The 27,632-nt window shown below is 41.8% G+C and overlaps 1 protein-coding gene across 5 annotated transcripts in view; it reads right to left on the bottom strand.

Moving 5' to 3' along the window:
- KIAA0586 (KIAA0586 ortholog) overlaps positions 1 to 27,632 on the bottom strand; it is a 397,462-nt gene that overhangs the window by 110,823 nt on the left and 259,007 nt on the right. For all 5 annotated transcript variants that reach the window (XM_033951201.1, XM_033951204.1, XM_033951205.1 and 2 more), the window contains 2 exons: positions 27,253 to 27,392; positions 24,894 to 24,969 (listed from right to left, as the gene is read on the bottom strand). In XM_033951201.1, the coding sequence (XP_033807092.1) occupies positions 24,894 to 24,969; positions 27,253 to 27,392 (216 nt within the window). The remainder of the gene's footprint in view (positions 1 to 24,893; positions 24,970 to 27,252; positions 27,393 to 27,632) is intronic.

The raw sequence follows: 27,632 nt of genomic DNA, 5'->3' as shown, positions 1-27,632 counted from the left end.
AATATCTGCCTGCTTGTCCTGGGATAAAGTACAATACACTTTCAAATTTATCTGAAAAAATCAATTATTTTAATACAAATTTCAAAAGGTTAAACAATAATTTGTCCAAAACAGTTTGTTGCAACTTAAGCATTTTTTAAAAGGACTTTACTGAGCACAGCTAGGTAGAGAACCTTCATATGATGCTGTTAAAATCAGATATTCATAGATCTCTTCAATAACAATGTCAAGAAAAAGTGTGAGATCACTGTTCTTTGTTGCCTAACCATATCTTTCTTTACAGTGAATGAAGTATCCAAGGAACTGACCAGCCCCCTCCACCCTCCCACTACAGCAACAAACTGTACAGTACATGAGCAGGAAAGCTGAATCCAGATCACAGCTTCTTAAAGACACTGGTTTTTCTCATCTCTGCTGCTTTTTCAGATAAAGGAAAAAAAGAAAAAAATCTTTACATGGATGAAAGATTTCTAAAAACCAATCCTTGATTTGATTATTGATGTTGTTGTAAATCATTTTAATGCCTTGTGCACACACACATACACACACAAATAACCCCTAGATTTCTTTTGCTGTTTCTTGGCAACCATTTGGAATTTCAATGTGAAATTTTACAGCTTTATTTGTTATTACTATCTAGGTGTGCATGCTGAATAGAATAAGAATATCTTTAAACATGGTAACATTACAGAATTTTTAGAATGACCACCAATGTTATATTTTATATTTAATGTACTGTGGTATAAATTTGCTGTTTTTACAGTTCTTACCTCTTATTGTAAACCAAACTGAACCTTGAGGAATTGCCCTTTCCATTATAATGTACAATTTGTAATATAGGCTTCCTTCTGTTTCTATTCCTACTCCTCCGTTTTTCCTCTTATTTATTATGACTGTGAAACACTCGTGTGTCTTTAACTATTTGCAATATAAAAAATACACCAAAATATACAATATAAATACTCCCTTCAACTATCATATATATTCCACATACTTCTACACTCACTAGACACATACTCACCCACCAAAAACCCCATATTCCATCCCTCACTCATATACATACTCACTCATATACATACCACACAATCCTCTTCACTCAACACATCCCATTTCATTTATTTACTTACTATAGGTATACTGTTACAAACTTGCTCACATAATTATGCAATTTACAATACAAAAAACATAAAACAATAAAAGAAAGGAACTCCAATCCATAGATAGTAAAGGGGGAAATCCATTCATAACTAAGACAGCTCCTATATGTTTCAGGAAGATGGACAAGTGCTAAGACGAAATCTATATTACCGGTATCTAGGTACCAAGAAACCGGAAATGCCTGTTCAAAAAGCCAGGTTTTCAAGTAATCTTTACATTTTTTAAATTGAATCTTCAGCACATAAGTGTAAAGGTAGATTATTCCAGTTAAATGGTGCTGCAAAACAGAACGCACAATTACATGTAGATTCTAAATGTGCCAGACATGGCCTAGGTAGAAACATCCTATAATTTAAAGACCTAAGGAGTCTCGTAAAGAATATGGTATAGTAAGCGTTGATAAATAATCAGGAGAATCCTGTTTAAAAGCTTTATATGAAAGTAAAATTTAATTTATATCGAATCTGATAAGCAACAGGAAGCCAATGATACTATTTCAGCAAGGGTGTAACATGATCTCCGGAGTGCGAATGAGTCAGTAAACGAATAGCTGAGTTCTGTAATGTTTGTAACCTTTTAATAATAAAATTATCTACACCAAGTAATACAATATTACAATAGTCAATCCAAGTCATGAATAATGATAAAAGTAATAATGTATGAAAAGAGGTTTTTGGTTACCCATCACATACCTATGATATCACCCTGCCATCCCTCAATATCTAAACCCGCCTCCCCAAATATTCTGTAACTCGCTTGTGGCATTTCCCTCTTACATCATATCACATTTTTCACACACTACTTCCTCATCCATCACAAATCATACAAAATCTTACACACTTCCCTTCATCTATCACACGCTTACAACACACAGACAAAACCCTAGACTCATCTTATCCTCTCACACACCACTCCTCAGCCAACACGCTCTCTACCTCTTCAAGGGCTACATACCTTACACTCTATCCTCCCTCCCTCTCCCCTCACACTCTTCTCTAATTTTTTCCACCTTTCACTATCTCCCATTGATCAGATATGCCATGCATCACCCTTTTCCTCACACCTCCTTTACCTCCCACCTCGCTTGTCTTCTTTACTTTCCTCCAAGTCCAATTTATCATAAAACCCACATATGTCCTTACACTCTCCTCAGACAAAAACACCCTCCCAGAAAGAGGCCCCTCTGCTGAGTTTCAGCAGGTCCATGCTAGGTAATTTATAAAGGAATATATATATGCCAGCTTGTGTGGTGAAGCTAAAAATAGATCTACATATTCAAACAGAGTCACCATGTCTACTAAGCACATATATTTACTGATAAACTTGGAATTCAAATGCGTTTAATCTTTACAGACACAATTCTCACAGTCAAATTTCAGTTTTTATAGCTGTACATCTTTAAAAGGCTGTCAACCTTCTGCAATATTCCTAAATTTTTTTTCAGAGCACAATGGCTCTTGTACAGTACTTACACAAAGGAAGGTGCTTCCTGTATTTCACAGTCTGAACAGTGAACCAGAAATGCTGCACACATCTATTAAACATAGCTAACTATAGATTTTGTCATCTGCAAGGCACAGTTAGTAAATTATTTTCATATTTATAACCTTTTTCATATTATATAACCCTTTGTTCCTGGCTCACTCTTATAATTCATTGTGGGGCTATAATTTATCCTTCGCTGTGGCAATACAGTCACTGTTCCAGCAACATATACTAGCATGTCATAACAAATCTGATTCCACCTTGAAAAAAATGCACTGGTTCTGCTCTCGGTGATGTGCACTCATTATAGATCGTGATTTAACAAAAAGAACATTTTTAATGCTGCCTCTTAATTACCCATTTCAAAGACTGTTTCTTGGGCCAGTAATTATTATGTTAGGAGGTGTGAAGATTCAATACTAACTTACCCTGGCAACAGTCAGTAGCACAAGATCTGGCTTTTTTTTTTTTTGCCTGTCCAATTTGGCACTAAGTTATTAAACATCACTAGAAAGCCTAACAAGATAACAACAAATCTGCCATATATAAACATTGATAGAAAATACCAGAAAGTCACAAAACTAACTACTGCCCCCTTGTGAAAAATTGCAACAGACATAATAAGATTCAGCTAATAAGTCAGAGGATCTTGGTCAGTGGAACACTTGTGTGATCATAAAAGCTGTTTTACTAGGATTATCAGACATGTCTTCTTTTTGAGGACTGGGATGGGAGTTCAGACGGCTTTTAAATTTTATAACTTTTGTCTGGGGAAACCTACTAAGCAGATCGCACACCTATATGGAGTCCTCCTTCTCCCCCTCCCCCAGCACCTATTAGGAGTCCTACCTTCCCTCTTCCTAACGGGATCCAGTGCTTGCTCACCCAGCGCTGCTGTAAGTCTTCAGGCTATCAGCATTGTGACTGAAGTAAACATGCTGCCATCAGCAACCCAGAAAGAGGGTAAGAGAGATGTTGGACTGCGAGGATGGGTATAGAGAGGGCTCATTCAAAAACAAAGGTTCTAGACTTTTAAAAATCTAACTTTGTTTGGATGGGGGGGTTTACGTCAAGGAATTATTATCTGGATGGGAACGTCTAGAAGCAGTGGAAATGCGGTGGGCAAAACTGAAAGGTTTATTTTGAGTATATACGGTACCTTTACCCTACTAGCTACCCATGGCTAGTGATAATAGGCTCCTAAGTTTAGGCACTCAGCTCCCATCATCTTCAAAGGAACTCATTTTGATACATGGAGGAGCATAATCAAAACAAACATCTAAGTCCGTTTTGGGCCTAAGGTGCTAGTCGCCCAAAGTCGGCAATATCCAAAGTCCATACTCGAAAAATATGTCCAAAATTTTCTTTTTCTGAAAATCATCTTCTTCTACATCCAGCCATTTGTTCGTCCAGACCACTCGTACGTCTATATTTATTCCACATTCTCATCCAAAAAAATCATCCAAGTCCCAAATGTCTAGAACAAGACCTTTTGGACATGCGAGGGGCCAGCAAAGTGATGGACTGGCCACCCAGACATAGCAACAGAGTAGTGGGGCACCTTACAGGGCACTGCTATGATCTTCACAAAAAGGGTGCCACCAACATCTCACAACTCCCTTACCGGTCATGATGAGTTCTCCCCAAAAAACCCACAACCTACTATACCCACCTGTCTACAACCCCAATAGTCCTTATAGCTGTAGGTACCACCTATATGGCAGTAGATTAGGGTTTTGGGGTTTTTTTGTGGACTCACATGTTTCACCATGAATGCAGTGATTAGAGTGGCTTATGGGCCTGGGTTCTCCTCTCTATGGTTCATTAGCCCACCCCAGACTATTTAAGCCACCTCTATGCAGCTCTACTAGGCTTTCCTATGCCAGGTGCTGATGTTTTGGAGGCAGGTACGTACATTTTTATTCCAATTTTTATGGCGGTGTGGGGATGTCAGTGATCACTGGGAGAGTGCGTAGGTGTATGTACTTTGTGTCTGAAGTGGTTATCTGATAACTTTGGATACCTTAGGGTCACTTAGACCTGTTTTTAGATTGCCTAAATCACAACGTTTAAGTTCCGTCTAGACAGTTTCGTCAAACTTTCAATTATCCCTGCAGTACGACTAAGTCTAGGTTGGCCCACATCCCACCTAACCACTCCTTCAAACATGCCCCCTTCATCTCTGGGTACTCAGCAGGATTCAGAGGCCTAAAAAGTCTCTGGATACATCTAAAAATCCATTTCGATTATTGACCTGTCTTAGGTCTTCCAAGTGCCTATTTGGGTGGGTTTTCATATGTATTTTTCTTTCAATTATGAGCCCCTTAGTTCCCAGAGTTAGGCACCTAAATTCTTTGAAATCTGATCCCTTGTATTGATATGCGATGACGCTAGCCTTTTCATCAAGATTTCTAAAATCCTAATTTCCTTCCTGTCCTCTATCATACTCTTTGCAGATGATACCATAATCTGAAATAGATTAGACACCTCTGATGGTGTGGATAACATGAGGAAGGATCTAGTGAAGCATGAGGAATAGTCCAGACCAAATTTTGACAGCTAAGATTTAATGCTAAGAAATGCAAGGTCGTACATTTGTGTTGCATAAACCTGAGGGAACAGTACAGTTTAGGGAGTGAAGAACTTTTGTGTATGAAAGAGGAGCAGGATTTGGATGTGATCATATGTGATGATCTTAACATGGCCAAAGAAGTAGAAAAAGTGACAAACAAAAGTTAGAAGGATGCTTGGGTGCACAGGGAGAGGAATAGCCAGTAGGAAAACGTAGATAATGGTGCCCCTGTATAAGGCTGTGGTGAGACCTCATTTAGAGTGTACAATTCTGGAATCTGCACCTTCAAAAAGATATACAGATGGTGGAGTTGGTCTAGAGCAGTTTCTCTCAAAATATTTTAGCTCCAGCACACTAAACGGAACAAATATTTTTCTTGGCACATCATAATTGAAATAAAAAAATTGCAAACCCAACAAAAATTTAAATTTGAGAGTTTATTTATTTAAAGTTATTTAAGCTATGTACTGATAATTATAACAATGGTGAAACTAAAGTAGATAGAATAGAATTGCTATCAAAGTGAAGGATTTGCTTGTTTTTGATTGCAAATTAACTCAAAACGCAGCTCAATAGTCGACAAGCAAACACGCATTTCATCATCCACCATCTGATATCATTCTTTTGTTTTTATTTAATTTCTGTCAGAGTTGAAAATCCCAAGATCACAAAGATAAGAAGATCTAAACAGTAACAAAGCCTTGATTGCTTTATTGCTCAAATTAAGATACTGTATTTTTCACGCCATAAAACGCACCTGACCTTAAGACACACCCTAGATTCAGAGGAGGAAAACAAGAAAAAAAACATTCTGAACCAAATTCTGCCTGCCAGGCTCTGCACCCAACCCCACAATCCTTGCCAAGCTCTTCACCCTGTCTCCCCCCCTCCCTGCCAGGCTCTGTACCCTGTCCCCCCTCTGGTGGTCTAGTGGTAGGCTAGGACAGGGCACAGGGCAGGCTGGGACAAGGCAGGCAAGCCTAGTGGCTGGCAGGCAGGTAGGGATAGGGGATAGGGCACAGGGCAGGCAGGCCTCCCCCCCTCCCATGCCTCCCCCCAGACAGGCATCCCCCTCCCAGGCCTCCCTCCCCAGGCAGGAAGGCAGCCTCCCCCCTTCCCGGCAGGCCTCTCCCTTCCCTGGCCTCACCCCCCCACCCCCCACACACACACACACTAGTTAGGCAGGCAGGCTTCTCCCTCCCAGGCAGGCAGACAGGCCTCCTCCCCTCCAGGCCTCCCAGCAGGCAGGCACACCCAGCCTCTCCTTCCTCCCTCCCTAATTTTAATTTGGCAGGGCAGGCAGGCCCTGGCCTCTCCTTGTATCTATTTTTAATTCGGTAGGGCAGACCCCAGCTTCCCTCCCCTGTTACCTTTTTTTTAAAATTCTGGCGCCCTCCCTCGCTGGACGCAGCTGCCTGCCTGGTCCCGCGAGTACTGATGACTGCCTCCGAGACCTCTTCTTTTCCCTTGTGTCAGAGTGGCGCTTAAGGCTGCCCGCCTGGTCCCATGCTGCTTCCCACGAGAACCGAGTTCTCATGGGAAGCAGCGCAGGACCAGGCAGACAGCCTTGTGCGCCACTCTGCCACAAGGGAAAAGAAGAGGACTCGGATGAAACTGCGTCAGCCGTCAGTGCTCGCAGGAACTGGACAAGTACATTGGATCACAAAGGGAGAGAAAGGGATAGTAAATGCATGGATAGGCTTCTAAATCACCTCCAGAGTGATTTCAGCCAGCAAGGATCAGGGCTTACCCATATGTACTTTCCCAGTCCCAGCTCTCAACCTCTGTGCAGATGCAAGAGTACTGCTGACATCACTGTGGGACTGGTTCTGCTGCCTGGACTTCCCCTGACTGTCATAGATTCTGCTGGAATTCTGAAATGTTGACATAGCTCCCTCTTCAGGACAATGCCTCTCTGGATGCTAGCTCCAATAAAAGGAATAATTGCCCAGACAGTGGAATGAACCTGGGAAATGGGCACCAGTATACATACTAAGAACTTTATGTCTGTCCCCATATTCTTTATGATGAAGCCCATCAGTCATTTTGGTAACCATCCCTTGGACAGACTCCATTCTCTTTGTCTCCAAAATTGTGCACAGTACTCCAAATGAAACAGCAGCAGAGATTTATACAAAGGTACTATCATATCCTTTTTCCTACTGGCCATTAAAGTTTACAGCTAAACTGCAAAATAAATTATCATTGAATATAATAATAATAATAATAATAATAACTTTATTTTTCTATACCGCCATAGTCAGGTGACTTCTAGGCGGTTCACACTGTAAGAAGGCTGGACATTCAGCGAATAACAAGGTCACAATACAATACAATAAGTCAACATACAATACAAGACAAAACAATACAATACAGTACAATACAATACAATGAGTGTATACAACACAGTACAATATAATACAACGAGTCTAAATATACTACAATACAATAAGTCTAAAGACAACACCATACATAAGTCTAATACAGTATCGTACAATGAGTCTAAATATAATACAATAGTGAAGAGGGGAAAGTTACAGATTGGGGTTCAATGGGTAATGAGTAACTGAGTATTTCTTTAGAACTTCCATTTGAATTGGAGTACTATGGATAGCGAATATCTGAGTACATGAGGGGCATTTTGAGAAAGAAAGAAAGGCGTTTAGAGGGAGGGGAGTCCTAGTGCGGGAGGGGACAATTTTAGTCCGTGAATTTTTCGAATAGGGCGGTTTTGATCGATTTGCGGAATGCACTGTAAGACAGGTTGGGTTCGTTTATGTAGTTTTTCAGCCAAACTTGCTGTCTGTTCGCTTGGAACTTAAAGGTTCTATCCAGGAATGATTTGTATCTGCAGCCCGTAATCTTTGGGTATGCAAATATGTTTTTGTTTCTGGTCGCTCGTGTGGGGTTGTGTAGGATGAAGTGAGTTTGTAGGTATGAAGGTGCTAGTCCCCAGACTTGCTTGAAACAGGTGCAAGCAAATTTGAATAGTATTCGCGCTTCTATTGGAAGCCAGTGCAGCTTTTTATAGTAGGGGCTGATGTGGTCGTTTTTTCTTAGTCCGAAGATTAGTAGAACGGCTGTGTTTTGTATTAATCTCAGTTTTTTTATTGTTTTTTGTGGGATGCCCAAGTAGATGATGTTGCAGTAGTCAAGAATGGATAAGATCAGTGCCTGTACCAGCAACCTGAATGATGTTGGGTCAAAGTATTTTTTTATGGTCCTTAGTTTCCATAGCGTGTAAAAACATTTTTTCACTAGTGAGTTTGTGTGGTCGGTCATAGTTAGGTGTGTGTCTAGGGTGATACCAAGTATTTTTATGTTATTAGAAATTGGGTATTCGTGATTGTTTATTTTTATCGATGTTCTCGTAATTTTGTCATTAGGACTAGCCAGAAAGACTTTTGTTTTTTCTGCGTTTAATTTTAGTTTGAAATTGGTGGTCCATTTATCGATTTCGGTCATTACGTTTGAGAGATTGTCTACAATTTCTTTTGTGATGTCATTTAAGGGGATTAGGATGGATATGTCGTCTGCGTAAATGTAGTGTATTAAGTTTAGTTTTTGTAGGAGGTGGCCTAAGGAGGCGATATAGATGTTGAAAAGTGTGGGCGATAGGGGGGAACCTTGAGGCACGCCTGATGGGTTTTTCCATGGTTTGGAATAATTTCCATTGCTGATTACTCGGTAGGATCTGTTTGATAGAAATTCTTGGAACCATTTCTTTGCCTTTCCAGAAATTCCCATTATTTCAAGGCAAAGTAGCATGATTTCATGGTCTACCAGGTCGAACGCGCTGCTGAGGTCTAATTGTAGAATTAGTGCGCTTTTGCCTTTGCTAAAGAGATCATAAAGGTGGTTTAGTAGGGAGGCTAAGACCGTTTCTGTGTTGTATCCTTTCCTGAATCCTGATTGGTGTTCACTAAGGATGTTAAATTTGTCCAGGTAGTTTACTAGTTGAAGGTTGACCAATCCTTCTTGTAACTTTGTGAAAAGGGGAATGTTTGCTATGGGTCTGAAATTGGATGTCAGAGCAGAAGAGGTTTTCTGATCTTTGGGGATTGGAGTGATTAGTATGTGTCCCAATTTTTTGTTTAGTGTTCCGCTTGTGAAGGCGGATGTTAGCCATTCAAATAGTTCCTTTTTAAATTCTAGAGGGGCAACTGTCATGATTTTAGGGGGACATGCATCAAGTAGACAGTTAGTTTTGGTGTATTTGTTGAAGAGATTTAGGAATTGATGCCAATTTGGATATTCGAGGTGGTCCCATATCATGTCTACTCTGGTGTCTTGGTCGTGAGGTTCGAGGTATTGAAGAGCATTTGTTATGGTAGTGGGTAGAGTTGCTCTTAAGTTAGCGGTTTTATTTTGAAAGAAGTTGGCTAGGGTTTGTGCCGATGGAGTGGGTTCATTGTCCTTTTTCAGTATTTGTGTTGTATCGGTTATTGTTTTTACTAGTTTGAACAATTCCTTGCTGTTTATTTTTGAAGTACCAATTTTTTTTGCATAATGCTTAGTGCGTTTTTCTTTGATCAGATTTTTGTATGTTTTCATTTTTTGTTTCCAGTTTGTCTTGTCTAACTCATTGTTTGTTTTTTGCCAGATTCTCTCCAATTTTCTTAGTTCCTGTTTGGTGGTTAAGAGCTCTGGGGGAGGGGGGCAGGTAGAGAGAAAGAGAGAGAGGGAATAATGAGTAGCAATATTACAAAAGAACCAAAGGATTAGATGGGAAGAGCCATGAATGTATGACTGAGAGCACATTTGACTTAGTACTAGGTTTTGTGTTGGATTAAATCTTTTTTTTCACTTGAGGATTATTTGTTATGGTATAGATGGGTTCAGTGTGGGGGACAGTATCTGAGTTGTAAGTATATAAGGTCCAATGTACCCTGTAATATTTGTATTTAACTCAATAACAATGTTAAAAAAAGGGGTGAAACAGTGTGAAAAGAGTATGGCCAAATTCATGGATCCAGAAATTAAAATTCTAGGTGTTTATCTGGATAGGAATTTAACCATTTACAAAAGCCTTGGTCAAAAAATCCTTTTTCACTCTTTGGAAGATACATATGATTAAGTCCTTTTTCAATCCCATTGCATTCAGAATACTGGTCCAATCTCTGGTACTTAGTATACTGGACTATTGTAATTCCGTTCATCTGACAGGCCTTCAGTCAAATTTACATAGATTGCACAAAATCCAGAATGTTGCTGTGCATCTAATTTTTGATTTAAAGAAATCAGATCATGTTACCCCATATTATAGACAACTCCATTGGTAGCCTTTTGAGGACAGGGTTTAGTTCAAATTTGGGACTCTGTTACAAAGCCGTACATGGTCACGTACCTGGTTATTTATTAGAGCAATTTACATTTTTTAAAGGTTAACTGTCCACTAAGAATAACTTCATTGTTTATGTTCCCTCCAGTGCGAGGATGTCTTTATAAGAAATTTTTGCATCTAACAATTGCATATCAGGCTGCTAGTTGGGATTCAGAACTGCATATTGTGTTTGCTTCTTCGATTTCATATATGCATTTCCGAAAACTATTGAAGACTTCTCTTTTTGTAAGATTCTTAGGAAAGTAAGGAAGATGATATTTCTTTTGTATTTCACTATGATATACAGTCTCATGATGATGTTAACTGTATTGATCTGGAAGGTCTAGAAATGTTTTTTTATGTAATGTAAAGAAGGATGCTAGGCTGGAAGTCATTGGTGAGGCCCCACTTGGAGTACCGTGTTCAGTTTTGTAGGCTATATTTTTTCTGATACACTTGTTGTAAGATGTAAAAATGAATAAAGATCTTTATAAAGTTAGAGAATTATTGTAACGAATAAACATCGTTTTCCTTTCTGATGGATACATGTATTTTATTGGGGGGAGGGGGGAAATTGGATGATTAATATTTTTATTTAATAATTGGATTTCTGTTGAAGAATTGTTGGGTGGGGGGGAAGGGTTATAATTTCTATTTTAATGGATTATATGTATAAGAATGTCAAATGCTGTATATTTTATTAGTAATGTAATGTTTTAATATTAATCACTTGTTTGTCAGTTTTAAAATGAATAAAGAATTAAAAAAAAAATGAATAAAGAATTTTTTTTAAAAAAAGAAGGCTATATCCTTCTAAGTAACAAAAACGAAAAAAGAAACAAAAAAACAAAATGAAAATGCTTTTAAACCTCGAAGGTGCTCAGAACCAATATATGGTAAGAAAGTGACCAAACCAGGACAGCAACCCCTGTAAGGACTTTCAAAGAGTCTATCATTGCACCATCCTCAAATGGTAGAAATGTATTTAAATGGACATTCATGTATCAGGCATTGGAATGGTTTGGTATAGGTTCGGGATTTATACAAATGATTCAAACTTTGTATAGCTCCCCTATGGCAAGATTATATATTAACTAGTGTTTAAGCCCGTTAGATTAACGGGTGCTAGATGTCTCCTGCTTTTGAACCTGGGCAGGGGCAGAGGCAGAGCCGGGGCGGGAGGGAGTGACGGTGGGAGAGCAATTTCAAAGCTTCAGCAGCGGCGGCTCCTTGACCAATCCGCGCTTACAACGTCCCCACACTTGTAGTCTGGCTGGCTCCCCCACCAAAGCCCTTCGCAGCGGCAGCCCCTCCCGCATCCGTCCCCGCATCCCAAGCCTCTCCGAAGGCCGGCTCCCACGAAAATGGTACCCCTCTGTCCAAAGCCGTGGCAGCAGCCTCCCTCAAGACACATTTCAAATCTGACATATTGTAATCACAAAACAGAAAATAAAATTATTTTTCTTACCTTTTGTTGTCTGGTCATTATTCATATCATGTAGGAGTCCCAGGCTATGGTTGGCTTTTGATAACTCGCTTGCCAGGGCCCCTTCTTTCTTCTTCCCTCCCTCCATCCCTGCAGCTGAAGACAGGCACCTCCCCCCAGTGGTCTGAGACAGGAGGGAGCAGTTAGGACAGGGTCTGAGGGCAAAGAGGGGCTCAACAGCACAAAACCACCTTTCCTTCCCTCCCTCCATCAGGTGCAGTGAATCCACCAATGTTAAAAGGAGCCGCGTCGAAATCGGAGGCCTGCCACTGCTGTAGCACGTTCCCCTCTGCCTTGGTCCCGCCCCTTCTCTGACATATGGGACCGCGGCAGAGGGAATGTGTTACGGTGGCGGCAGGGCTCCAATTTCAAAGCAGCTCCTTTTAACATAGGCAGAGGTGAACTGTACCTGATGGAGGAAGGGAAGGAACGGTGGGCCAAATTTCGGCAACGGCAGGAATTGTTTTGCGGGCCAAGCACCGTGAAACTTTGTTTCTTTAGGCAGCCCCGGTTGTTTACTTGGATTCAATGTGAGCCGGGTGAGGAAGGCCGCCGCAGCCTCGCGGCTAGGTAGTGGGACAACAATGGCGCTTATGCTCAAGCCCCCGCCGCAGCTCCTCTCTCGATCCTGGTGCGGTTCGAGAAGGGAGTCGTGGCGGTGGCTTGAACATAAGCGCGATTGTTGTCCCCCTACCTAGCTGCGAGGCTGCGGCGGGGTTTCCATGGCAACCCGATCGCGGATCTCAGTGTAGGGCCGGGTCTGGCGGCGCCATGTAGTGCGGAAGCGGGAGGCGGGACCTCAGCACAGCGCCGCCGGCCCCCAGGAGCTCGAGGCCGGCAGCGGACATGCCTGGCGTGGCATGGTGCAGGAGGAACAGTGATCGGTGGAGAGCAGGTGATGACAGTGATAGGTGGCGTAAGGTAGAGAGTAGGTCATGACGTAAAACGTGCGCATGCGCACTCGTGTTTTCGCAACGGATCAGGGAACACGTTTTTTTTAGTGCGCATGCGCGGCCTAGCATTTTATTATATTAGATAATAATTTATCAGAACGTTTTAATTTGCATAGGGGAGTTAGACAGGGTTGTCCACTGTCTCCTTTGCTCTTTGATATTGTTTTAGAACCTTTATTATTAGCTATTCAACAAGCAAAGGGGATACAGATTGGGAATATAAAGTCTCTGCATATGCAGATGATATATTACTTCATTTGAGAAATCCAAGAATAACCATTCCATGTTTGTTGGAATTGATAGAAAAATTTGGAAAATTCTCAGGATATAAGATAAATTGGAGTAAATCTGAAATTCTTCCACTTAATGTACATTGTACAAGGAGTTTGTTTGATACATTCTCATTTGTACGGAAGGAATATGGACTAAAATATTTAGGTATTTGGATTAAAAACACACTAGAAAATACGGTGAAAGAGAATGAAAATTTTATATTAAAAAAGGTAACAGAAAACAGCACCCTACACCACCCAATAACCCAAGAACACCACCAGTAGGCATGATGGCACCCCAATAAAAGGAAAGGAAGAACAATCAGAAAAGAAGGGGACAAAAGAGCACAGAACCCCAATAAACCAAGTTGTTGGATTTTCCTGATGTTTGGCTGTGCTGTTTATTTTCTTGTTATAAATAAACAATTGCAAAAAAAAAAAAAAAAAAAAAGGTAACAGAAATGTGTGAGCAGTGGAATCCTTTGCATTTATCTTGGTGGGGGAGAGTTCAAACTGTTAAAATGATGATATTGCCTGTAGTTTGTTATCCAATGGGAATAATACCAGTTTTTTTTCAGGGGTCTTTTTATAAAAAATTGAATTCTATTCTTACAAAATTTGTTTGGCTAGGTAAAACTCCTAGGATCGCTCTAGTATCTTTACAAAAACCAATTAAGGAGGGCGGGGTAAATTTTCCAAACTTTTATAGGTACATCAAGCCTATATTTTACGCCAAGGTATGTATTGGATCCTCCCTGAGCTCATTGATTACACTCCGGATTGGTTGCATCTGGAATGGCGACTCATGTTTCCTTTACATCTTTGTCATGTCCTTAGTATCAAGATGCCTAGACTGTATAAAGATAACAGAATTTTAATGGACACATGGAAAACATTACGATTTGTCAGCAACCTAACAAATATTCCTATTAGTAAATCAACAAATCAAACCATATGGCTAAACCCCAAGATTCAAATTGGCGGATTTAAGATCATCTGGAAGCATTGGATGATTGCAGGTATAAGGACTTTAAATGATGTTATTTTAAATGGTAAAACTGCTTGATTTTTCACAGTTGCAGCATAAATATGGTCTTAATAAATCAAAAAAGTTTTAGGTGGCTGCAAATGAAGCAGGCCATTCAGGTAGGGTTCCCTGAATGGAAAAATCTGAATATGCAATATAGTCTGGAATTTCTATGCTTTCCGGCAGACTTTCTGGGACACCAGGCCGCACAGTGGTATAAAATTATAAGTGAATTTAAAAAGAAACCCAAAAATGGTCTTAGAGATATTTGGAGCATTGAGATTAAGCATCAAATTTCAGCATCTCAATGGCCACAAATTTGGTCTTGGAGGATGAGATGTACAGTGTCTGCATCAATGAGACAAACTTGTTTTTTTCTTCTGCATAGAGTGTTTTGGACCCCAGTTAGACTACAAAAGTTAAATAGTTCAAAGTCTAATAGATGTTGGCACTGTAATCTTGAAGTAGGGACTTTAGATAATCTTTTGTTTTATTGTCCCTTTATCTTAGCCTTTTGGAACTCAATTTGGGATCAAGTAAATTGTTTATTGGAAAAGCATGTGGCATTATCTTATGATACAGTACTATTTGGTATGTCTATGAGGAAAAAGAGCCAAATATCATCACATAACAATTAACTTTTATTGATAATCACAGGAATCACCATTCAGCATATCACAAGTAATTGGAAAAATTACAGTAGACTCAATTACAATTTCTGGTGGAACTCATTATGTCACATATATAAAATGGAAAGAGCAATAGCTATACAACAAGGAAGCTATAAGAAATTTAATAAAATTTGGGAGCCATTAACTTCTTATTGTAATGAGTAAACACCATTTTCTATTGTAATATACACTGTCTAATGATTGGGGGGAGGGGGAGGTATATTTTACATTTTTCTTATTGGGGAAATAATAGGGAATGATGGGAGGGGAGGGTGTTAATTTTATGTATTGTAAGATAAATCAGAAAGATTGTCAAGTGATGTGTTTAATTGTATTGTTTTATTGTTTGTGCACTTGATGTAAGATTGAAAAGGAATAAAGAATTTATAAAAAAAGAAAGGTATTTAAATTTTGGTGAGTGTCTTTTTATACTGTTTTTCTTCTTTTTTCTATTAAATATCCATTTAAAATGTCCAATGCTTAAGTGAAAACTATGATCCTCAAAATAGGCAAAACTTAACTGTGAGAGTTTAGGAAGCCAACTTGCTACAGCAGGTACAGGTGGGTCCTAACGCATTTCGCTGAGAGGCTTCTTCAGAGAACTCCCATGCTGGATGGAACATCAAGTTCAACAACTTCTTGAATCTTCACTTCTAAACCAACAGGAAATGCAATCGGTTTAGAAGTGAAGATTCAGGAAGTTGTTGAACTTGATGTTCCATCCAGCATGTGGGTTCTCTGAAGAAGCCTGTCGGCGAAACGCGTTAGGACCCACCTGTACCTGCTGTAGCAAGTTGTCTTCCTAAATTCTCACAGTTAAGTTTTGCTTATTTTGAGGATCATAGTTTTCACTTAAGCATTGGGCATTTTAAATGGATATTTAATAGAAAAAAGAAGAAAAACAGTATAAAAAGACACTCACCAAAATTTAAATACCTTTCTACCGTTTGAGGATGGTGCAATGATAGACTCTTTGAAAGTCCTTACAGGGGTTGTTGCCCTGGTTTGGTCACTTTCTTACCATATATTGGTTCTGAGCACCTTCGAGGTTTAAAGGCATTTTCATTTTGTTTTTTGTTTCCTTTTTCGTTTTTGTTAGTTCACAGTCCTTTGGGAACTTTTTCTGTTTGAATTTCACCCAGTTGTTATATTGTATATCTTTCTAAGGACATAAAAAAACACTTGAAAGTGTTCAGAGGAAATCATTAAAACTGACAAGATGTCTGTGCCAGAGCCTGATGGGACAGACAGGGAAAAATGTTTGAGTACCTGAATAAATGCATGTAATAATAATAATAACTTTATTTTTCTATACCGCCAACACCCAAAGAGTTCTAGATGGTTCACAAAATAAGAGCTCCCCTGGGAGAATGGCATAAAAAGCACAGTTACTTACTGTAACAGGTGTTATCCAGGGACAGCAGGCAGATATTCTTGACTGATGGGTGACGGCACCGACGGAGCCCCGGTACGGACAATTTTAGAGTGATTGCACTCTAAGAACTTGGAAAGTTCTGGTAGGCTGCACCGCGCACGCGCGAGTGCCTTCCCGCCCGACAGAGGCGCGCGGTCCCCAGTTAGGATAAGCCAGCTAAGAAGCCAACCCGGGGAGGTGGGAGGGACGCAAGAATATCTGCCTGCTGTCCCTGGATAACACCTGTTACGGTAAGTAACTGTGCTTTATCCCAGGACAAGCAGGCAACATATTCTTGACTGATGGGTGACCTCCAAGCTAACAAAAAGAGGGATGGAGGGAAGGTTGGCCATTAGGAAAACAAATTTTGCAAAACAGATTGGCCGAAGTGTCCATCCCGTCTGGAGAATGCATCCAGACAATAATGAGATGTAAAAGTATGAACTGAGGACCAAGTAGCAGCCTTGCAGATTTCCTCAATAGGAGTGGAACGGAGGAAAGCTACAGATGCTGCCATCGCTCGGATTCTATGGGCCGTGACAGAACCTTCCAGTGTCAGTCCGGTCTGAGCATAACAGAATGAAATGCACGCTGCCAGCCAATTAAACAACGTACGTTTAGAAACAGGACGACCCAACTTATTCGGATCAAAGGACAGAAAGAGTTGAGGAACTGATCTGTGGGGTTTCGTACGCTCTAGATAGTAAGCTAGAGCCCTTTTACAATCCAAAGTATGCAGAGCCTGTTCCCCAGAATGAGAGTGAGGTTTCGGAAAGAAGACAGGCAGAACAATGGATTGGTTGAGATGGAATTCAGAGACAACCTTAGGGAGAAACTTTGGATGTGTACGCAGAACCACCTTGTCATGATGAAAGACCGTAAAAGGTGGATCTGCAACTAGTGCATGTAGCTCACTGACCCTCCTGGCAGAGGTAATAGCAATAAGGAAAAGTACCTTCCAAGTGAGAAACTTGAAAGGAGTGGTAGCCAAAGGTTCAAATGGAGGCTTCATTAAGGCGGAAAGAACCACATTGAGATCCCAGATAACAGGAGGGGCTTTAAGAGGTGGTTTCACATTGAAAAGACCTCGCATGAACCTGGACACCAGGGGATGAGCTGAGAGAAGTTTTCCATGAACCGGCTCATGGAAGGCAGCAATGGCACTGAGATGGACTCTGATGGAAGAAGACTTAAGGCCAGAGTCAGACAAAGAAAGCAAATAATACAACAATGTCTCCACTGCCAGGGAAGTGGGATCAAGATGGTGAAGAAGACACCAGGAAGAAAATCTTGTCCACTTCTGATGGTAACATTGCAGAGTGGCTGGTTTCCTGGAGGCATCTAGAATGGAACGAACGGGCTGAGACAAAAGAGTATCATGAGAAGTCAGCCCGAGAGATACCAAGCTGTCAGGTGTAGAGACTGGAGGTTGGGATGTAGAAGGGTCTCCTGATGCTGTGTAAGCAGAGAAGGAAACAGTGGAAGAAGAAAAGGTTCCCTGGAACTGAGTTGAAGTAGAAGGGAAAACCAATGTTGCCTGGGCCACCTCGGAGCAATCAGAATCATGGTGGCTCGTTCCCTCTTGAGCTTGAACAAGGTTCTCAACATGAGAGGCAGAGGAGGGAAAGCGTACAGGAACAGATTGGACCAGTCGAGGAGAAATGCATCCGCTGCCAGACGGTGAGGAGAGGAGAGTCTGGAGCAGAATAGGGGCAGCTGGTGATTGTGAGGAGCTGCAAAGAGGTCTATCTGAGGAGTGCCCCATTGAGCGAAGATGGACTGTAGAGTGAAAGGATCGAGTGTCCACTCGTGAGGCTGGAGAATTCTGCTGAGCTTGTCCGCTAAGGAATTCTTTTCTCCCTGAATGTAGATAGCTTTCAGGAATAGATGGTGATTTATGGCCCAAGTCCAGATCTTCTGGGCTTCCTGGCACAAGAGGCGAGAGCCCATTCCACCCTGCTTGTTGATGTAGTACATCGCAACTTGATTGTCTGTGCACAGCAGGAGAACTTGAGGGAAGAGAAGATGTTGGAAGGCCTTGAGGGCATAAAACATCGCTCTGAGTTCCAGGAAATTGATGTGATGCTTCTTTTCCTGGGCTGTCCAAAGGCCTTGAGTTTGGAACTCGTTCAAATGAGCTCCCCAGGCATAAGGGGAGGCGTCGGTGGTGATGACTAGTTGATGAGGAGGTAGATGGAGCAGAAGACCTCTGGATAGATTTGAGGATATCAACCACCATTGTAGAGACTGACGAAGAGATGATGTGACAGATATGTGACGTGAGCAAGGATCCATCGCTTGGGACCACTGGGTAGCTAGGATCCATTGAGGAGTGTGCAGGTGAAGACGTGCGAAGGGTGTGACATGAACTGTGGAGGCCATGTGACCCAAGAGTATCATCATTTGCTTGGCAGAGATGGAAAGTTGTAGAAGCACCTGCTGACACAGAGATTGAAGCGTTTGAAGACGGTTGGATGGCAGGAACGCTCTCATGAGGACTGTGTCCAAGACAGCTCCGATGAATTGGAGTCTCTGAGTGGGGATGAGATGAGATTTGGGTAGATTGATCTCGAACCCCAGAAGTTGAAGAAACATGATGGTTTGGTTGGTGGCCAGGAGAACAGCCTGAGATGAATTGGCCTTGATTAACCAGTCGTCCAGGTAAGGAAAGACCTGAAGGTGGTGAGAGCGTAGAAAAGCAGCCACCACAATCAGACATTTGGTGAACACTCTTGGAGAAGAGGCAAGACCGAAGGGGAGCACCTTGTATTGGTAATGACAGTGATTGATCATGAAGCGGAGGTATTGTCTGGAGGTCGGATTGACCGGTATGTGAGTGTATGCCTCTTTGAGATCGAGGGAGCATAGCCATTCGTTTTGATTGAGAAGAGGATAAAGCGTGGCTAAAGATAGCATCCTGAATTTCTCTTTGACCAAGCATTTGTTGAGATCGCGAAGATCTAGAATTGGTCTGAGATATCCTGTCTTTTTGGGAACTAGAAAGTAACGGGAGTAGAATCCCTGCCCCTTTTGTTCTGGAGGAACTTCCTCTATAGCGTTCAGAAGGAGGAGGAATTGAACCTCCTGAAGAAGGAGGGAAGACTGAGGAGAGTTCAAAGCAGACTCTTTTGGTAGACTTGGGACCAGGAGGTTCTGAAAGTTGAGAGAGTAGCCGTGGTGGATGATGTTGAGGACCCATTGGTCTGAAGTGATAACTTCCCACCGGCTTAGGAAAAAAGAAAGACGACCTCCTATAGGTTGAGGTAGAAGGGAAGATGGTTGGATGCTGGCTATGCCCTGGAGAAGTAAGTCAAAAGGGCTGCGTGGATTTTTGTTGAGGAGGTGGCTTGACAGGCTGTTGCTGCTGTGGTCTAGGTGTCTGCCGTTGTTGCTGACGTTGCCGCCTAGGTTGTTGTGGAGCTGACTGTAAAGGACGAGCCACATAACGGCGTTGATAGGCCGACTGTTGTCTGAAAGGCCATGCCGGTGGAGGTTTCTTCTTCGTCTTGAGGAGAGTATCCCAGCGTGTTTCATGGGCGGAGAGCTTTTGGGTGGTTGAGTCCATAGACTCTCCAAACAGCTCATCGCCCAAGCACGGTGCATTAGCCAACCGGTCTTGATGGTTGACATCAAGCTCGGATACCCTCAGCCAGGCAAGGCGTCGCATGGCCACAGACATAGCTGTTGCTCTGGAGGTAAGTTCAAACGTATCATAAATAGATCTTACCATAAATTTTCTCAGCTGGAAAAGTGAAGAGGAACATTGGTGAAAAGCCAGTCGTTTTCGCTCCGGAAGGTACTGTTCAAAAGAAGCCATGGTGGTAAGGAGATGCTTTAAATAGAATGAAAAATGAAAAGCATAATTGCCAGATCTATTAGCGAGCATCGCATTTTGGTATAAACGCTTACCAAATTTGTCCATGGCTTTACCTTCTCTGCCAGGAGGGACAGAAGCATAAACACTAGCTCCTGAAGACTTTTTAAGTGTAGATTCCACAAGAAGAGACTCATGTGGAAGCTGGGGCTTGTCAAACCCTGGAATAGGGATGACTTTGTACAGAGAGTCCAATTTACGGGGAGCTCCCGGGATAGTAAGAGGAGTCTCTAAATTTTTGTAAAAAGTTTCCCTCAGGATATCATGAAGAGGGAGTTTCAAAAATTCCTTTGGAGGCTGGTCAAAGTCAAGGGCGTCAAGAAAGGCTTTAGACTTTTTAGACTCAGCCTCCAAAGGAATGGAAAGAGATTCACACATGTCTTTTAAAAAGGAAGAAAAAGACAAAGAATCATGTTTGGAGGATGGGTCAGGAATAACAGGATCATCCTCATCCGAAGAACACTCACCTTCTGATAGAAAAGGCTCTTCGGAATCACCCCACAGATCAGGGTCCCTAACATGGGAACTACAGTCCCGAGACTCAGGGGTGGATGGTTCCAAGTGTCTGGACTTGCGAATTGACTTACCCGACCTCATCGATGCGGTACCGGGGGAAGTTACCGGTCGCATCGGTGCCGAAGTCTGTACCGACTGATGGTGGGCTGTCGGCTCCGGTGCGAGGACTGGCATCGACACCGATGAGGCCGAGTGCACTGGTACCGAAACAGTGGATGCAGACAATACAGGCTGTTCCACTGCTGGTACCGGCGGCTCAGTGCGGACCGGCACCGGGAGATTCGGAGTCAAGATAGCTGGAAGGAGTTGTTGTAACTGCTCCTTAAGCTGTACTTGGAGGATGGCCGCTATGCGATCATCTAATGAAGGCACCGGTACCGCCTTTTTCTTTTGCGGTACCTGCGGTGGAGGAGCCCGATGTCGAGGGACTCACCTCAATAGGGGCGGAGCGCTTCCGCTGGCGCCTCATGGTCGGCAGGACTGGACTCGCTGCAATCGAGACCGGAGGACGCTCCAGCGGGGAAGGCTTCTTAGCCGGCTTACCTGGGTGTTGCGACGCCGGCGCGGTGTCACGCGGTGTCGATGAGGTGGGTGCCAATTGTACAGGAGTCGATACCGGTGTCGATGTCGCGGTATCGGACATATCGGTACCGAAAAGTAATCGCTGTTGAATTTTGCGATTTTTCAATGTACGTTTTTTCAATGTGGCACAGCGGGTGCAGGTGGAAGCCTGATGCTCCGGACCCAGGCATTGTAGGCACCAGTTGTGCGGGTCCGTAAGGGAGAAAGGCCGAGGCCTCGATGGTGGCAGAAGGCCCCGCCGGGGAAAAACCAATGTGAAGAAAAAATAAAAGGTTTTTTTTTTTTTTTACAAAAATAAAGGAAAAGAATAAAGGCAATAGAGCCCAAGAGGTTTACGCGAGCGGGAAGGCGAAGAGAAAAATTTTCAATGGCCGTTGAAAAACGCGTCTTCTTAGCTCCGCGGAAACTAAGAAACTGGGGACTGCGCGCCTCTGTCGGGCGGGAAGGCACTCGCGCGAGTGCGGTGCGGCCTACCAGAACTTTCCAAGTTCTTAGAGTGCAATCACTCTAAAATTGTCCGTACCGGGGCTCCGTCGGTGCCGTCATCCATCAGTCAAGAATATGCTGCCTGCTTGTCCTGGGATAAACTTGAATAAATAAATACATAAATAAGACGCAAGAGTAACTTGAAGACTTGAATGTGTGTACGAAGGGGTGCTGAAAAGTTCTTAGCCCAACCAAGAAGAGAATGACGTGGATATGGTTCAATGATCTGAATCAATATCAAAACATAGAATTCAGTTTCTGCAAATTGGCACTTAATGAAATAAAATAACACTCTTTTCAACTACAGTGGCAAAATAACACGCTCAATATAGGAAGCTGGTTGGTTGGGTTGAGAACTTTTCAGCACCCCCTTATACACTAGAGGAGAAAAAGGACACTCCACACATGAGGGAGGAGGAGACTCCGATATGAGAGCCAGTAAGAGAGCAGATTTACATAAACGCAGAACCTTGGGATTATCCTCAGGTTCTGAAGCCAAAATAGGATCTAAGTGCCAGCATACGGTCTTGGGTCCCCTGCTACAGGAGGAGCATCTGTAGAAAATAAGGGATCAGTAAAATTATCCTCATCATCCATATCCCCTGGAGAGAGGTTTCCCTAGTCCTGGACAGTGACAGTCTGTGAAGAAGACATGCCTTGTGAGGCTATGTCTTGACGAGGCAAGTCCGACATGCAGCAGGACTATACAGGAGAATCACACTTCTCATGATGAAAGGTTTTCCACAAAAACTTCAAGAAGTCTGAGAAGGCATCTGTCCTAGGGAATGCTGAGTCTCCCTGTAATGACTCTACTTTGCATTTCTTGGGCTGCGGGGCATCAGCTTCCTTACACGTGGAATGGTCACCATTTCCAGAAACCAAAAACAGAAAAAGTCGCCCTTTTTGTCATCTTAGTACACAGAGGAGAGGTTAAGCTGGCCTCTCTGGTCTGTGCAGCACATGGTGCAAAGACGTTCCTGAGGCACAGAATTTGTGAAATCCTGGCATGAATCTGGTGTAAAAGAGCCCAAGGACTTCATCTCAACCAGTTTTGAGGTAGAAATTTAAGTTTTGGATGTGCAGGGAACTTTTGAAAAAAAAGATTGCTAAAAATCCTAAAAACGCTAACCCCCCCAACTAAATTTTAAAAAAAAGCAAATTTAAGATTTTTCAGGAGGGGAAAGGAAGAAGAACAAGCAGGATGCCTGATCTCAAAAACCTGTTTTTCAGACTCAGAACCCCGCCCCCGATTCACCTCATAGGCTGTAACAGACTTAGTCACTGTGACATGTGCTGCAGCCTGCCTCAGCTCTTTACAGTAGCTGGAAAGGAGAAGAATCACAGCCTCATGCTGGAAATGCCTCTTCAACATGATGTCTGACTGCACCCTCACCTCCTCATATTGACGGACGTGCTTTCAGAAGGGAGGAGGCAAAAAATGCAGCCAGCACCTTGCAAGGCACCACTGAGCCTCCTATAGATGCCTAATAGCCTGTACTTGAACCCTTGCTAAGCAGTAGGTGAGGGATTAAATGCAGGAATGGCCCCAAGCTTCAAAAATAATTGTGAAGGCTGGCTAACAGGTACCACCAGAGATCGGCCTGTCAGCTGCAGACCTCAGTCTGCTTCTTCTCTATGCAGGCAGAACTGTACCAAATTGAAAACACCAAGCACTGAAAACACCGAATAAAATAAGAAAAAGAGAAAGCAGAACAGAAACACTCCATCTGGCTCGCATGCAAAAGGGAAAAACCACAGGTGGTAGAAGAGCTCCAGGTGAAGTAGGAGGATCACAGAAAAAAATCTGGAATGGATTTCTTCTGCATATGGCTTGTAACCATGGGAAGATAACCCACTTGTCCAGAATGACACACCTATTGCACTGGAAATATAAATACTTGAGAGGTATTAATAAACAAACAATGGTACCAAAAATAGCTTCTTTGAAAACTAACTGGAACTAAGTACCCAAGCGGGAGAGCCTTATATCAGTAGCCATGGGTTACTAATAGGGTAGAGGTAAAGCAGGGGAAAAGGTTAGTATTTAGGCATCTAACTTATCAGTCTAAAGCAAGGAAATGAATTTCAGGCCTGAATTTAGAAACCCGAAGTTAAAATATTTTCAGCTGAAAACTAACTGGGGGGCATGAAATGAAGTTGGAAGGAGGTAAATTAAAGAGACATATCAGGAAATACATTTTCACAGTAAAGGAGGCAGATGCCTGGAACACACCAACCTCCTCCCCCCCAGTGGAAAAGGTTGGAGCAAAAAGAGTAACGGAAGTCAAAAATGCATGAGATAAACACAGAGGATGGCATCAAAGCAAAACTGAAATGACTTTCACGTTTCAAAAAAAGGCATAGAGGGGTGTAATCTGCATGGAGCAACAGATAAAACCCTAAACAAAGATAGAAGGGTTAACTTGCACATTCTGCACACAACAAAGGTACAACTCTAGCTACCTTCCTGAGCAATCTAGATGGACTATATTGGTCTTTATCTGCTGTTATTTATTATGGGGTCCATTTACTAAGCTGCGGTAAAAAGTGATCTTAGTGTGCACTTACACAGGGTTTTCCTGTGCACTAAACTCATTTTTACTGCAGCCCTAAAACAGCCAATTTTCTGTACTAATGACCATACACCATATATTGTCATTAGTGCATAGTCATTTAAGAAAAGGTGAAATGGGGGCACACGGTATTGTTGCACTGTTTAGCGCAAGAATGAATGCTCTTCTTTCCTGACATGCCCCCTAAAAAACATATCTTTTAGCACACAGTTAGCACATATATATTTGGCAGTTACCACAGGACGCCTGCGCACATTCAGTAGTATTCTATTTTAAGCTGCGTTAGGTGCACATTAATGCCTAACACAGCTTTGTAAAAGTGTCCCTGTGTTACTATGTAAGAGAAAAACAGACCTATGAAGGCAGATAAACCCATTTGTTCTTCCTAAATTAATTATTGTTGCATTTGCCATACAATCAAGTTGATCTCTATTGTTCTCTCTATTATTCCCTTCCCTTTTCCACAGTTCAGTTCTTAATCTGTTTAAAATTCATATTTACCTGCTTGCTGAAGAATTTCTGCTTCCATTCCTACTTGTAAAGATCTGGTGGGTTCTGGTATGGCCATTTGGTGCCTCTGTGGATGATATCAGTAACAAAAATGTAATTGTAATTTCTTTATTACAGTTCCTTATCAGTATTAGAGAAGAATGTGCCATAGGTTGATATGTCTGTAAAATAAAAAAAAATAGCTCAATTGGAAATACATACTACTTATCCCTCTGAAACACACTTCTTGATTAACAATATTTCATATTTAACTTGTGGGTGGCTACATCAATGTTTACTGTTTCTCTAGATTTATGGTCATAATCTGCTGCCTCTCAATTCCAGTAATACTCATATTCATTCATAGTTTGCAGTCAAGCTTGTGACTAAGTTATAATTCTTTACCACTTTTCACAGTTTGCTCGAGTTAGCATCCATATAAATCAGCCAATGCACTGACAGTGCTATAAGATAGTACACACATTTCAAAAAAGCACAAGAGCAGAAAACACCCAAAAGGAGCCACCCAATGGAAATGAAAAGGTGAACAAACTTTCTTGATTTATCCAAAGGGTAAAAATATGGATCTAATGGCAACAATGAAAACTGTAATATCAAAGTCCCAAAGGTAAGAACATAAGCAATGCCTCTGCTGGGTCAGTCCTGAGGTCTATCGTGCCCAGCAGTCTGCTCACGTGGCGGCCCAACAGGTCCAGGACCTGTGCAGTAATCCTCTATCTATACCCCTCTATCCCCTTTTCCAGCAGGAAATTGTCCAATCCTTTCTTGAACCCCAGTACCGTACTCTGCCCTATTACGCTCTCTGGAAGCGCATTCCAGGGTAAAGAAGAACTTCCTAGCATTCGTTTTGAATCTGTCCCCTTTCAACTTTTCTGAATGCCCTCTTGTTCTTTTATTATTCGAAAGTTTGAAGAATCTGTCCCTCTCTACTCTCCCTATGCCCTTCATGATCTTGTAAGTCTTTATCATATCCCCTCTAGAGACCCAGTTTCTCCAATCTCTCAGCATATTTTATCAAGCACTTCTGTCAAATCAGAATGAGACATTTTATCAAAGAATGAAATAAAATTCATAAACTATAATAGTAAAAAACCACAGTTTTCTTCTTCCTCCCAACCATACTTTCTTATTTTTCAATCATATTTATTGGAAATAAACAGGTACAACAAGTGAAGTAAAGTCAAGTGAAATGAGAGGACTGACCACAGCTTCCAATAACAAGGGCCTAAACAAAGACTGCACAGGCTTACCACCTCCATTTGCAGGAGATTGAGAACTGGCATATTTCAAGGGGACTGCACAGCCTACTTATACTACTGCTACAGTTCAATTTCTTCTCAGTCTCCACTTGCTGGAGACTGAGAAGAAATAAACTGAGGAGCATAAACCCATCCGTCTGTGCTGGTCTGGAGGGACGCTAAAGAATGGTGTGTTTACCCTTTCTCTCTGTTAACAAAATTCAGGCTCATCTGTCTGGAGGACCTGGTGAAGAGAAGTGTGGTGAAATGTGCCCTGGTAAGATGGCAAGGGCGGATTGGGGGCAATTACACAGAAAACATAGAAACATGATGGCAGATAAAGGCCAAATGGCCCGTCCAGTCTGCCTATCCACAGTAACAATTTTTTTCCTCTATCTAAGAGATCCCATGTGCCTATCCCACACCTTCTTGAATTCAGACACAATCTCTGTCTCCACTTCTTCTTCTGGGAGACAGTTCCACGCATCTATCACCCTTTCTGTAAAAAAGTATTTTCTTAGATTGGACCTCTTAACTTCATCCTATGTCCTTTCATTCCAGAGCTTCCTTTCAAACGAGACTCAACTCATGCACATTTACGTCGTGTACGTATTTAAATGTCTCTTATCATATCTCCCCTCTCCCACCTTTCCTCTAAAGTTGTGATGCAGTGTATACAAGGAAAGAGATGGAAAGACTGGGAAAAACTTTTCCCCCCTTTCCCCTGTACTATCTTTTCACTCTTGCTCCCTTAAGCTTTCCTCCTTCCCCCTTTGCCCCTACTCTTCCTCACAGGCTTTCATCCACTTGCTGCAGGGCATGACTTCCCTGTTATCCCACACTTCACTACTCCAGACTTTAATCTGATGCTTATGTGCTTGTATGATTTTGCTTATGGGCAAACATATGCCTACAGAAGGATGGACAAAACAAATGAACTTATATTTGACAAGTATTCTTGCAATTTTTTAAAAATAAAATGCACTTAAAATTAGGTTTTGTTAGAAGGAATCTAAATGTTTTCACAAGGAAAAGAATAGCCTCCCATATAATAGTTCTCTCTTTTTGACAATGAAAACAATTTTAACATGGTATACTAAACCCCATTTTACCTTGGAAGGATCTTCAACTGCAGGTGGCTTTGACCTAAAAGCATTTATCTGTGTGGGTTGTTGAGCAGTTACTGGTTGAAACTCCAGCTCACCGATGCTCATTGGACCACGACTAGCAGCTGAATCTCTGAGGTCAATACCTGATAAGAGGAATAAGAGTCAATCAAGGAAAACTGTAAGACACACTTAAAATAGAATTTAGTCTGAAATATTCAGTTACTTTTTGGAGAAAATCACCACAAGAAAATATAATTCATTAAATGAAAACCAAAGCAGCTGAGTACAAATGTTACCTTTATAAGGCTATAAAATAAACAAATAACAAAAAACATCCACAAAACTCAATAAAGAGACACCAATTTCAAAATTATATGCTGATT

This window comes from Geotrypetes seraphini, chromosome 7, assembly GCF_902459505.1.
Source record: "Geotrypetes seraphini chromosome 7, aGeoSer1.1, whole genome shotgun sequence".
NCBI lineage: Eukaryota > Metazoa > Chordata > Amphibia > Gymnophiona > Dermophiidae > Geotrypetes > Geotrypetes seraphini.
The sequence above is the reverse complement of the archived record's forward strand: the minus strand, read 5'-3'. Positions and strand labels throughout refer to the sequence as shown.